This window comes from Boleophthalmus pectinirostris, unplaced genomic scaffold (genome assembly GCF_026225935.1).
Source record: "Boleophthalmus pectinirostris isolate CB_2022bp ecotype Guang Dong unplaced genomic scaffold, ASM2622593v1 HiC_scaffold_19, whole genome shotgun sequence".
Lineage (NCBI taxonomy): Eukaryota > Metazoa > Chordata > Actinopteri > Gobiiformes > Gobiidae > Boleophthalmus > Boleophthalmus pectinirostris.
In genome coordinates this window covers 44,879,255-44,894,254 of record NW_026571140.1, presented here as the reverse complement: position 1 = coordinate 44,894,254, position 15,000 = coordinate 44,879,255, and the positions used below count along the sequence as shown (strand labels likewise).

General features: G+C 48.9%; 1 protein-coding gene across 1 annotated transcript in view; it reads left to right on the top strand.

Moving 5' to 3' along the window:
• LOC110172226 (protein arginine N-methyltransferase 3-like) overlaps window positions 1-15,000 on the top strand; it is a 114,887-nt gene that overhangs the window by 26,614 nt on the left and 73,273 nt on the right. The window contains exon 8 of the mRNA XM_055154388.1: window positions 8,619-8,697. Within this exon, the coding sequence (XP_055010363.1) occupies window positions 8,619-8,697 (79 nt within the window). The remainder of the gene's footprint in view (window positions 1-8,618; window positions 8,698-15,000) is intronic.

Genomic DNA, 15,000 nt, shown 5'->3' with positions numbered 1-15,000 from the left:
TCACATCCTCAGACGAGTCCGATACTCAAACGAGAATCAAAACTACAACAACCAGACCCACCCCCCGACAACCAGACCCACCCCCGACAACCAGACCCACCCCCCGACAACCAGACCCACCCCTCGACAACCAGACCCACCCCCGACAACCAGACCCACCCCCGACAACCAGACCCACCCCCCGACAACCAGGACCCACCCCCCGACAACCAGACCCACCTCGACAACCAGACCCACCCCCCGACAACCAGACCCACCCCCGACAACCAGACCCACCCCGACAACCAGACCCACCCCTCGACAACCAGACCCACCCCCGACAACCAGACCCACCGACAACCAGACCCACCCCCCGACAACCAGACCCACCCCCCGACAACCAGACCCACCCCCCGACAACCAGACCACCCCTCGACAACCAGACCCACCCCCCGACAACCAGACCCACCTCGGCAACCAGACCCACCCCCCGGCAACCAGACCCACTCCTCGACAACCAGACCCACCTCGACAACCAGACCCACCCCCCGACAACCAGACCCACCCCCCGACAACCAGACCCACCCCCCGACAACCAGACCCACCTCGACAACTGACCCCAAACAACCAGCCCCAACCAGTGTATCCTGGAACAACCCCTCGGCTCGTTCTTGATATTCCCAGATTCCAGTGAAGACACAGAAATGTCTCTCCTTAAACCAGATCTAATGTCACGAACCTCGATTTTACTGTGACGCTGACAGGTGGACAGGTGAACCCTGCCGAGGTGATTTACTCTGGTCTGAACCTGACCTGACACTTCACATACTTCAGTACTGCAGTACTGTTCTGTGGCGGCTCCGGGGCTGACACAGGCTGAACACGCAAACTCTGCCCCACCTCGTGACCTCACAGTGTGAATCGTGTTTGTGCTGACGACTCCGTGTCTGCCACAAAACCAATCAGGACTCATCATTTAGGGACAATTTCACGCCACGCTGCCCCCACCCGCCCCCTTCCTCGCTCTTCACCCCCCCCCCCCCCCCCCCCCCGTCACTGTCCGCTCGAGCCCCTCCCCTCCCCCCTCCTCCTCGTCTTCCTCGTCTGTTTTAGATGCACGAGGAGCTGAGACCACAAAGTGTAACAAACATCATCCGTCCTTATTTGTGTCGGTCCAATCACAAACTCTGACTCCACGTTCACCCTGAAGTGACTCGAGTCTGTTTTTTTTCTCCTTTTTCTCCTGTATCTGATCTTTTAATGTCAGTCTGAACCACACAGATCTGATTTTTTTCAAATGTGACCCAGGACTAGGGATGGGCATGATTAATCGATTAATTGATAATTGATCATTAAGAATTTCATGGATTCCGTTGATTTTAATGGACAAACTGAATGTATGTGTGTGTGTCGTGACCAAACAGGTGTGTACATGTGTCTCTGCATCAGAAGGAGCGACACACAAACAGTGGGTCAGTCTGTAACGAACCGAAGCACAAATGTGGATTTAACCAGGATTTGTAGAAGAAATTCCACACTTTCCGTTGCGTTGGGACAAGTGTGAGTCCATGTGCACAGTGGATAAAGCAGCACATATGTTTCTGTGTCCAGTGGGAAAAAGTTTTTCCAGGTGAGAGTCGCTCAATGTGGATGACGAGGCCCCGCCCCCCTCCCCCCGTACGCTGTCCTGGTTTTGACAAACACAAATCTGGTCACACTGACCTGTATTCACCTGAGTCATGTCTTTTAATCCAACACAAGTTGAACCACATCAGCGACACAAGAGCTGGAGTTTTATCTTCACTTAGTTTATGTAAATTAGTGATGTGGTTTTAAGTTTTGTTTCTGTGAGATTTGAACAAAACTGAATTAAACACATTATAATGTCAAACAGCTGATGTGGATCTAGAGTCGTTATGTTTATATGTCGTAAAGTTGAATTTATTGATGCAGATTAGTGCAGATAGTAATAATAATGATGATCATTTTAATAGAAAAACGTTCATGATTAATCGATAATCGATCGTTAATTCTTCCGATGATCGATTAAGAAAATTTCATCAAATGCCCGTCCATAATCTGAACCACACAGACCTGATTTTTTTCAAATGTGACCCAGGACACTTGGATCTGTGCTCCTCAAACCCAGTCAAATCTGATCTTTAACATGTGGGTTCAGTCAATTCGCTGAGTGGAACAAGTCGGCGCTCACAAACGTTCACAAACGTTCACAAACGTTCACAAACGTTCACAAACGTTCACAAACGTTCACAAACGTTCACAAACGTTCACAAACGTTCACAAACGTTCACAAACGTTCACAAACGTTCACAAACGTTCACAAACGTTCACAAACGTTCACAAACGTTCACAAACGTTCACAAACGTTCACAAACGTTCATAAACGTTCTTCTCCTCACATGAAAATCCTGTGTGACTCCGTGTGAGTGAAACACAGATCAGTCCCTCCACTCTGAAACAGTAACTGTAACTGAATACAGTTACTCATCATTTGTACTCTGATTACTCCGGTACATGTAATCTGTTACTCCCGACACTGGTCCCGTGCACATGTGTGACACTGTTGGGCTGTTTAAAGTTCACACACAGGTCACATTTAAGTGGAAATGCGAACGAGCTCACGACAAAAATCACATTTCACACACAAAAAGAAAAAAAATCCAAATTGAGCATTAAGTCCTGCAGTCTGAACCGAGCCTAATTTCTGTCACCTGTCGGCCCCCGTCAGCCCCTGTCGGCCCTGTCTGCTCCTGCCGCCGCGGGGCAGATCACAGCGCTCGGATACAGCGGGATTTTAATTACAGAAGCTCCTGAGGGAGACAGAGTTTGTTTAATGAGCTCAGACCGAAGCCGAGATCACAGGCAGAAGAAAGAACCGTGTCTGCGCAGAATATGCAAAATCATAAGACGAAACGACACCAGAAGAGTCGATAAGAACATAAACGAACACAAACATGATGTCGTCTGTTTGTGTGAGGCTCATCAGAAGTGTCACGGACTTTAGAGTGTAGAAAAGTTTGGTCAAAAAGTCAAATCTAAAAACTTAAATCGATCAGAAAAAGACGTGAAAGTAGAAAAAGACCTTCCTCCAGCAGATCGTGAAGAGAAACAGATCGTGAAGAGAAACAGATCGTGAAGAGAAACAGATCGTGAAGAGAAACAGATCGTGAAGAGAAACAGATCGTGAAGAGAAACAGATCGTGAAGAGAAACAGATCGTGAAGAGAAACAGATCGTGAAGAGAAACAGATCGTGAAGAGAAACAGATCGTGAAGAGAAACAGATCGTGAAGAGAAACAGATCGTGAAGAGAAACAGATCGTGAAGAGAAACAGATCGTGAAGAGAAACAGATCGTGAAGAGAAACAGATCGTGAAGAGAAGCAGATCGTGAAGAGAAGCAGATCGTGAAGAGAAACAGATCGTGAAGAGAAGCAGCTCAGGGAGTTTGAGGAGTTTCTTCTTCTTCTTCAGTTGTGACGGTTCCTGCAGCAGAACTGGGCTCATGATGAAGCTGAAGCTGAAGCTGCTCAAACTGTGGAAACTTCAGGAAAATGTCCAGGATGAAACAAACTGAAGATCAGAAACACACACACACACACACACACACACACACACACAGACACACAGACACACACACAGACACACACACACACACACACAGACACACACACACACACACACACACACAGACACACACACACAACACACACACACACACACACACACACACACACACACACACACACACACACACACACACACACACACAGACACACACACACACAGACACACACACACACACACACACACACACACACACACAGACACACACACACACACACAGACACACACACACACACACACACACACACAGACACACACACACACACACACACACACACAGACACACACACACACACACACACACACACACACACACACACACACACACCACACACACACACACACACACACACACACACACAGACACACACACACACACACACACACACACACAGACACACACACACACACACACAGCACACACACACACACACACACACACACACACACACACACACACACACACACACACACACACACACACACACACACAGACACACACACACACACAGACACACACACACACACACAGACACACACACACACACACACACACACACACACACACACACACACACACACACACACACACACACACACACAGCACACACACACACACACACACAGACACACACACACACACACAGACACACACACACACACACACACACAGACACACACACAGACACACACACACACACAGACACACACACACACAGACACACACACACACACACACACACACACAGACACACACACACACACACACACACACACACACACACACACACACACACACACACACACACACACACACACACAGACACACACACACACACACACACACACACACACACAGACACACACACAGACACACACACACACACACACACACACACACACACACACACACACACACACAGACACACACACACACACACACACACACACACACACACAGACACACACACACACACACAGACACACACACACACACACACAGACACACACACACACACACACACACACACACACACACACAGACACACACACACACACACACACACACACACAGACACACACAGACACACACCACACACACACAGACACACACACAGACACAGACACACACACACAGACACACACACACAGACACACACACACACACACACACACACACACAGACACACACACACAGACACACACACACACACACACACACACACAGACACACACACACACAGACACACACACACACACAGACACACACACACACACACACAGACACACACACACACACACACAGACACACACACACACACACACAGACACACACACACACACACAGACACACACACACACACACACAGACACACACACACACACACACAGACACACACACACACACACACACAGACACACACACACACACACACACACACACACACACACACACACACACACACACACAGACACACACACACACACACACACACACACACACACAGACACACACACACACACACACACACACACACACACACACACACACAGACACACACACACACACACACACACACACACACACACACACACACACACACACACACACACACACACACAGACACACACACACACACACACACACAGACACACACACACACACACACACACACACACACACACACACACACACACACAGACACACAGCACACACACACACACACACACACACACACACACACACACACAGACACACACACACACACACACACACACACACACACACACAGCACACACACACACACAGACACACACACACACACACACACAGACACACACACAGACACACACACAGACACACACAGACAGACACACACACAGACAGACACACACACAGACACACACACAGACACACACACAGACACACACACACAGACACACACACACACAGCACACACACACACACACACACACAGACACACACACACACACACACACACACACACACACACACACACAGACACACACACACACACACACACACACAGACACACACACAGACACAGACACACACACAGACACACACACAGACACACAGACACACACACACACAGACACACACACACAGACACACACACACACACACACACACACACACACAGACACACACACAGACACACACACAGACACACACACACACAGACACACACACACAGACACACACACAGACACACACACACACACACAGACACACACACACACAGACACACACACACACAGACAGACACAGAGGAGCTGCACTTTACAAACGTTTATAAAAGTTTCAGTTTGTGTTTGTTGAAGAAAATGACACATTATTGGAATCTTCTTTATTCATTTGGTTCTGTGTCGTAGCCAGTGTTGGGGAGTAATCAGAGTACAAATGATGAGTAACTGTATTCAGTTACAGTTACTGTTTCAGTGAGTGGTAATTAGATTACAGTTACTTTGTTGAAATAAATCGATTACACAGAGGGATTTTCTTGTTTTCACATTTCGGAGTATTCCCTTTTTTTTTTTTTCAGTAATTCCACTCATTGCCGGAAACTAAACCAGGACTAAACCAGGTTTAAACCAGGTCTAAAACAGGTCTAAACCAGGACTAAACCAGGACTAAACCAGGACTAAATCCTGCTGTGTGGACGTGTTTCTTCTTCTTCTATCAATAATATTTTTAATTTGGTTCAGTAAAGTTTGGACTTTTTATTTTCTTTTATCAGACAAAACTTCTTATGTGAAGATTTTCTCGTCTTTGTTTCTCTACAGCAAATCAAGTAATCCAAAGTAATCAGATTACATTACTCACTTTAAGTAATTTACTGGATTCTGTTACAAACTACATTTTGGGGGATGTAATCTGTAATCTGGGGATTACATTTTAAAAGTCAACTTCCCAACACTGGTTGTAGTCTTGAGCTCTAAATATTCATTAATTTGCATAAAATATTTTGGAGATGGACCAAACGCAGGTTCTAATCTGAAGAATCGAAACAAATATATTTATATATATTATGGTTTTGTTCAGCGTCTCGTTCTGCTGTGACGTGCAGCAGCGGGGGGGGGGGGGGTCTGGGCCGGCGCCGCTCTGGACTCTCACGCACTTTTGCCGTGTTTAGCAAAATCGGAGCGAGTATGAGTCGATATAATTCCCGTTTGAACGTTCCTAAACAGAATTCCCAGGTGTGAGTGAAACGCCCGGGCTCTGGACAGACCTGTTTGTCAGCAGAATGAACGTGTCAGTGCCGGGCGTTTCACACAAACCAATTCCAACTTTAATGGAAAAATCTGAGAGCCGAGGAACGTCCGGAGCGCCGAGGGGCCGGGGGGAACGTCCGGAGCGCCGAGGGGGCGGGGGGAACGTCCGGAGCGCCGAGGGGGGGGGGGAACGTCCGGAGCGCCGAGGGGGCGGGGGAACGTCCGGAGCGCCGAGGGGGCGGGGGAACGTCCGGAGCGCCGAGGGGGCGGGGGGGGAACGTCCGGAGCGCCGAGGGGGCGGGGTCACGGCGGGGTCACGGCGAGGGGCTGTGGGTACCCCGGTGTGTCAGGGCTGCTGTCGTCGTGGCGATGATGGGGCTCTGATCAGCGCTCGTCTGTGGGAGAGTAATCTGATTACATGTGCTAATTACAGTCATGTTCCGGGGAGGGCATCTGACTTATGGAACAGGGGAACGATTCACCACGTACACATCAGAGTTTAAATCATAAATCGAACTAGAGCCCAACCGATATGGATTTTGTTGTGGCCAATATGATACCGATATAATGGGAGTTGGAGCTGCCGATATAATCACCGATATATTTAGTGATGTAAAAATTTTATGTAAATCTTGAATTATTTAAAAAAAACTTAGGTTTGGCTCTGGTGGATTTTAAACTGGGTTTATTTAGGAAACATTTATTGTTCTTCTGCCTCTTTACATGAAATGTCATAGGACTAAAACAGGACTAGACCTGAACTGAACCAGGACTAGACCAGGACTGAGTGTCTGGACTCGGTCTCCGTCTCTCAACCCCAAGATTAGTCCTGGTTTATTTATTTTATGCTTTGTTTTTTTTTACCTTATCCACACACAGATTTTTGAAAGTTTGGTTTTGAGCCGCTGCTGCTGTCAAACTCCCACGAGTCTGAACGCGACGTGAAGAGAAAAAAAGTGAGAGAAAGAGAAAACACGACTCCCAATAAGGATCAGGCTCCTGTCGTTCGTTTCAAAGAGCCGATCTAAGAGCCGCTTCGTTCACGACCGACCGTCACTACTAGAGAGGAAATAAACAGTCACTATTAGCCTTTAGCCGTAAATGCTGCGCGCCGCGGTAATTAATTCTATGTGTAAATGTCGATCATTCACACGTCTGTTCACAGCTCATTTACATCAATGCAGAAACAAATAATCACTTTACAACAGACCAATAGAAAACCACCTGTTTATGTGACACAGATCATCAAGAACAAATGACCAAAACAACACTCAGCCTCACACAGGCTCCTCCCACATCACACAGGCTCCTCCCACATCACACAGGCTCCTCCCACATCACACAGGCTCCTCCCACATCACAAGTCTCAACTAATAAATGTCCTTTTAATCCAGACTCAAACCGATTGTCCATAAAAAGAAAATAATCTCAGTGTTTGGATCTGTGTCTGCGCGTGTGAACAAACACACATGTGTGACTTGACTCTGTGGTGTGTTCAGGGACAGTACAAACACACACACACACACACAAATGACTCCACAGATAAACACTGATGTGGAGTCACATATTTGGACATTTATCTGTCTGTAAATTGAATTAAATGAACAGAATGTAGAGAGTCTAAGATTTATAACGACGTATCACATGTCCACAGGAAATATCGGCTGATAGTCGATATGCTTCCAGGTGCTCATATCAACCGATATATCGGTCGGGCTCTAAATCTCACCCCCCTCCTCTGTGTCTGTGTGTTTCAGGGATACTTCCTCCTGTTCGAGTCGATGTTGGACTCGGTGCTTTTCGCTCGTGACCTTTACCTGGCGGACGGAGGATCAGGTACAACACTCACCTCTGACTGTGGGGGTTTCACTTTGGGTTGAATTATTTATAGCACAGAAAATCCTCTGTCCTCACTGTGAGTGTGAGCTCGCCTCTCCACAGACCTGACTCTGTGCTCACTGTGAGCTCGCCTCTCCACAGACCTGACTCTGTCCTCACTGTGAGCTCGCCTCTCCACAGACCTGACTCTGTCCTCACTGTGAGCTCGCCTCTCCACAGACCTGACTCTGTCCTCTGAGCTCGCCTCTCCACAGACCTGACTCTGTCCTCACTGTGAGCTCGCCTCTCCACAGACCTGACTCTGTCCTCACTGTGAGCTCGCCTCTCCACAGACCTGACTCTGTCCTCACTGTGAGCTCGCCTCTCCACAGACCTGACTCTGTCCTCACTGTGAGCTCGCCTCTCCACAGACCTGACTCTGTCCTCACTGTGAGCTCGCCTCTCCACAGACCTGACTCTGTCCTCACTGTGAGCTCGCCTCTCCACAGACCTGACTCTGTCCTCACTGTGAGCTCGCCTCTCCACAGACCTGACTCTGTCCTCACTGTGAGCTCGCCTCTCCACAGACCTGACTCTCCTCCTGCTTGTTCTATGTTGATGTTGTTCCTTTTGCTGTAGTTCTCCACACTGTGACATAAAACGTACAAAAATATAAATCAAATCTGTTGCCATGGAGAATGTTGAACATTGTTTCCATGGAAACATGCAGAAAGTGACGTAGTGTAGCTTTAAAACACTGTTTGGCACAATAAGTGAAATGATAACAATAAACGCTTCATTAAAACTGAAGTCCAGCCCAATGAGGAGAACCAGGAGCACACGTTCACTTTCACTTTCACTTTCACTTGTGTAAAATGAGATTTGTTTTTCTTTTATTTATACTTTTGTTTCTGTTACACGCTGCAGTGTTCAGTGTGGCCCAGTGTCACAGTGAGAAGGTCACAGGTTCTATTCCCAGAGCGGTGGAGCGTGCGGTGAGGCGTTTGCGTGTTCTGCCTGTGTTTGGGGCAGATACGTGGGCAGGAGGAGGAGATCGGGGCTGTAAATCTCTTTTGAAATGAATAATTGTTCAAATTAATTCAGTTTGACGACGTGAGAAAAAACAGGAGCCGAAGGAAAAAGGAAACGAGACGAGCGTTTAATGAGACGGGAACAAACGAGGAATCAATACTCATTAAAAATATCGTTAAGGCGTCCTTCAGGTCGACACGAGTCTCCCCGTCCACGGCCCAAAGTATCAGCGCTCTGAACCCGAGTGTGCACCTGCACTTCCTGTTTCTCGGACAATAAACCGCTCATATTTATGGAATCAATTTAGAGTCATAAAGATCAAAGACGCTTTTAAAACGTCCAAAAATTATAAAGTCAAAATATCACATAAGAAAATATATGTGACAGGTGTGGCAGGTGTGACAGGTGTGGCAGGTGGGACAGGTGGGACAGGTGTGGCAGGTGGGACAGGTGGGACAGGTGTGGCAGGTGGGACAGGTGGGACAGGTGGGACAGGTGTGGCAGGTGTGACAGGTGGGACAGGTGTGGCAGGTGGGACAGGTGTGGCAGGTGTGACAGGTGGGACAACAGGTGTGACAGGTGGGACAGGTGTGGCAGGTGTGGACAGGTGGGACAGGTGTGGACAGGTGGGACAGGTGTGGCAGGTGGGACAGGTGTGGCAGGTGTGACAGGTGTGACAGGTGTGGCAGGTGTGGACAGGTGTGGCAGGTGGGACAGGTGGGACAGGTGGGACAGGTGTGGCAGGTGTGGCAGGTGGGACAGGTGGGACAGGTGGGACAGGTGTGGCAGGTGGGCGGGGTTTGTCATGGTGCGTCCTCATTGGCTGGTGTGTGTTTGACAGACAGCTGGGCCTGGAGCTCCTGAAGCTGGTCTGATGTTTCCTGTTGAACGATATAAACAGTATAAACAGCATGAACGGTACAAATGGTATAAACAGTTTTTAATGTTATAAACGATATAAATGGTATTGAATGGTACAAACTAGGGACGGGCATTTGATGAAATTTTCTTCATCGATCGTCGGAAGAATTAACGATCGATTATCGATTAATCATGAATTTTTTTCTATTAAAATGATCATCATTATTATTACTATCTGCACTAATCTGCATCAATAAATTCAACTTTACGACATATAAACATAACGACTCTAGATCCACATCAGCTGTTTGACATTATAATGTGTTTAATTCAGTTTTGTTCAAATCTCACAGAAACAAAACTTAAAACCACATCACTAATTTACATAAACTAAGTGAAGATAAAACTCCAGCTCTTGTGTCGCTGATGTGGTTCAACTTGTGTTGGATTAAAAGACATGACTCAGGTGAATACAGGTCAGTGTGACCAGATTTGTGTTTGTCAAAACCAGGACAGCGTACGGGGGGAGGGGGGCGGGGCCTCGTCATCCACATTGAGCGACTCTCACCTGGAAAAACTTTTTCCCACTGGACACAGAAACATATGTGCTGCTTTATCCACTGTGCACATGGACTCACACTTGTCCCAACGCAACGGAAAGTGTGGAATTTCTTCTACAAATCCTGGTTAAATCCACATTTGTGCTTCGGTTCGTTACAGACTGACCCACTGTTTGTGTGTCGCTCCTTCTGATGCAGAGACACATGTACACACCTGTTTGGTCACGACACACACACATACATTCAGTTTGTCCATTAAAATCAACGGAATCCATGAAATTCTTAATGATCAATTATCGATTAATCGATTAATCATGCTCATCCCTAGTACAAACAGTATAAATGGTATAAATGGAATATAAAGGTAGAAACAGTATAAACGTAGAGTCTGGCTGTGACCTAAAGAGCTGAATCTGCAGAACATCAACATTCTGCTCAGACACACGGCCTTAAACCGACCGAACCGTCACAATGCACCAGATGAACAGTCTGCCCCGCGGCGGCTGTGGCTCCAGAGAGAGAGAGAAAGAGAGAGAGAATGAATGAAAGAGAAAAAGAAAGAGAGAGAAAGAGCGAGTGCAATCGTGCTGTTTCAGTCGTGTTTATGATTCCGTGTCTGACCTGAGATTTGGCAACGGCTGCACTTCCTGTTCCCAACGGCGCCACATTCCATTTACTACACACCCCCCCCCCCTCCCCCTCTACCCCCCTCCTCCTCCTCATCCCCCCCTCCGTGACTGTACCTCCCTCCGCTGCCCCTCTCCCTCCATCACTGTACCCCCCCTCCTCTCCCTCCTCTCTTTCCCTTCGTCACTGTACCCCCCCCCACCCCCCCTCCTCCTCTCTTTCCCTCCGTCACTGTACCCGCCCCCCCCTCCATCCCCCCCCCCCCCCCCCTCTCTCTCTCTCTCTCTCTCTCCCTCCTCCCTCGTGTGTTTCGCTCGGGGCCTTGTTCTCATAAACACTTATCACGGCTCCGTTTCTGCTTTTGGCTCCACTTGACTCTGCCCCCCCCCCCCCCCCCCCCCCCCTCCTCCCTCCTCTTCACTTCCCCCCCTCTCTATTCCATCTCTCCCTCCTCCTCCTCCTCTTCTCTCTCTCCATCTCTCTCTCTCTCTCTCGTCTCTGTGAAGGATGTCCAGTTCTGTGCTGTGTGTTTAAACTACATCAGCATCGAGCAGCATCATTCTCTGCAGCACATTAGGCTCATCTTTAACCCTCCTCCTCCTCCTCATCCCCCTCTCCTTCTCCATCACTCTTCTTCCTCTCCTCCTCTTCCTCCTCTCTCCCTCTCCATCGCTCTCCTCCACCTCTTCCTCTTCCCCTCTCCTCCTCCTTTTCTCCCTCCTCGTTGCTCTCCTCTTCCTTTCTCTCTCCTCCCCTTTCTCCTCCTCTCTCTCTCTCTCTCTCTCTCTCTCCATCGCTCTCCTCTTCCTCTCCTCCTCTTCTCCCCTCGTCTCCTCTTCCTCACTTTTCCTTCCTCCTCTCTCCTCTCCTGCTCTCCGTCCTCCCTCGTTACTCTCTCCTCCCTTCTCCACCCTTCTTCCTCATTCTCTCTCCTCTTCCTCCTCATCCCTCGTTCCGTGGGCCCTGGACGATGGGGGGGGTGAAACGTTGGGGGGCTGGTGATAAACGACAGGGGGCAGTGAGGTGGGAAGGACACAGATGTCAAAGCCGTGAATCTGAAACGCACAAACGCACAAACGCACACTCAGCACCGCGCAGCCGGCACAGAGCGGCGCCTCCGCCCTCGCGCCGCCGGGTTGCGGGTTAGACTCCCCCGTCCCTCTGCGTGTGCGTGCGCACGTGGCAGAGTGGTTAGCCTCCTCCTCCCTGCGGCGAGGAGGTTGCGGGTTAGACTCCTCGTCCCCCCGAGTCGTAGATCAGAGTTTATCGTCTCGCTGAAGGACGCGTCCGGCGAAGCGTCGAACCGCGACAGACAAACGGCGCACCTGAGGGCCGAGGGGGGCGGGGCTAGGGGGGGAGGGGCTGTAGTTAAAGGGGCGGGGTTCGAGAACACCTCCTTCAGCCAAAACGTTCATGTGTCAGAGCAGTTTTATCACCGAGGTTTGTACCGACTAAATATTCGACTGAAAACGAGTCGTGGACAAACTCGTCTGAACCAGCCCGACTTTATTTGTACGGAACATTTTACCAACACAAAGTCTCCAAAGTGCTGCACAGAGTCGGCACAAAATAAACAAACGAAATAAATAAATAAATAAATAAGCAGGTCAATGAAAAAACAAAAAAATACTAAAATTAGCAAATAGAAAAATAGTGAATAAACTAAATTTCTCGCTGTGTTAAAATCTGTGACTCAAAGTGTTTTAAACGAGACTTAAAGAATAGACTGAAGGGGGCGCCACAGAGTCACGCCCCAGAGTCACTCCAGAGTCACTCCAGAGTCACTCCAGAGTCACTCCAGAGTCACTCCAGAGTCACTCCCCAGAGTCACTCCAGAGTCACTCCAGAGTCACTCCAGAGTCACTCCAGAGTCACTCCAGAGTCACTCCCCAGAGTCACTCCAGAGTCACTCCAGAGTCACTCCAGAGTCACTCCAGAGTCTCACCCCAGAGTCTCACCCCAGAGTCACTCCAGAGTCACTCCAGAGTCACTCCAGAGTCACTCCAGAGTCACTCCAGAGTCACTCCAGAGTCACTCCAGAGTCACTCCAGAGTCTCACCCCAGAGTCACTCCAGAGTCACTCCAGAATCACTCCAGAGTCACTCCAGAATCACTCCAGAGTCACTCCAGAGTCACTCCAGAGTCACTCCAGAGTCACTCCAGAGTTACCTCGGCTTTTGACTCTTGTTTTTGGGACGATAAGTTGAAGTGATCAGACTTCAGAGCACATGTGTAGGAACAGTGAGGTCTGAGATGTTTGTTGCTTTAAAAACAAACAATAATATTTTAAAATTAACTCTAAAACTCTGTGTATTTGTGAATAAACTTCCCACTTACGTCAGAATTAAGTATAATTCTGAATAATCATTGTCATTAGGAATTAAGAGTTCACATGGGCTTTTTAAAGAGGAGTTCATTTTTATTCAGAATCAAATTATTTTTATTGGTGATTAAATCTGTAAACATGTCACGCGTCCTGTGAACGTGTGACGCGTCCTGCGAACGTGTGACGCGTCCTGCGAACGTGTGACACGTCCTGCGAACGTGTGACTCGTCCTGCGAACGTGTGACTCGTCCTGCGAACGTGTGACGCGTCCTGCGAACGTGTGACGCGTCCTGCGAACGTGTGACTCGTCCTGCGAACGTGTGACTCGTCCTGCGAACGTGTGACTCGTCCTGCGAACGTGTGACTGGTCCTGAGAACGTGTGACTCGTCCTGTAAAGGTGTGACTCGTCCTGTGAAGGTGTGACTCGTCCTGTGAAGGTGTCACGCGTCCTGTGAACGTGTGACGCGTCCTGCGAACGTGTGACGCGTCCTGCGAACGTGTGACGCGTCCTGCGAACGTGTGACGCGTCCTGTAAACGTGTGACGCGTCCTGCGAACGTGTGACGCGTCCTGCGAACGTGTGACGCGTCCTGCGAACGTGTGACGCGTCCTGCGAACGTGTGACTCGTCCTGCGAACGTGTGACTCGTCCTGCGAACGTGTGACTCGTCCTGCGAACGTGTGACTCGTCCTGAGAACGTGTGACTCGTCCTGTAAAGGTGTGACTCGTCCTGTGAAGGTGTGACTCGTCCTGTGAAGGTGTGACTCGTCCTGTGAACGTGTGACTCGTCCTGTAAAGGTGTGACTCGTCCTGCGAACGTGTGACTCGTCCTGCGAACGTGTGACTCGTCCTGAGAACGTGTGACTCGTCCTGTAAAGGTGTGACTCGTCCTCTGAACGTGTGACTCGTCCTCTG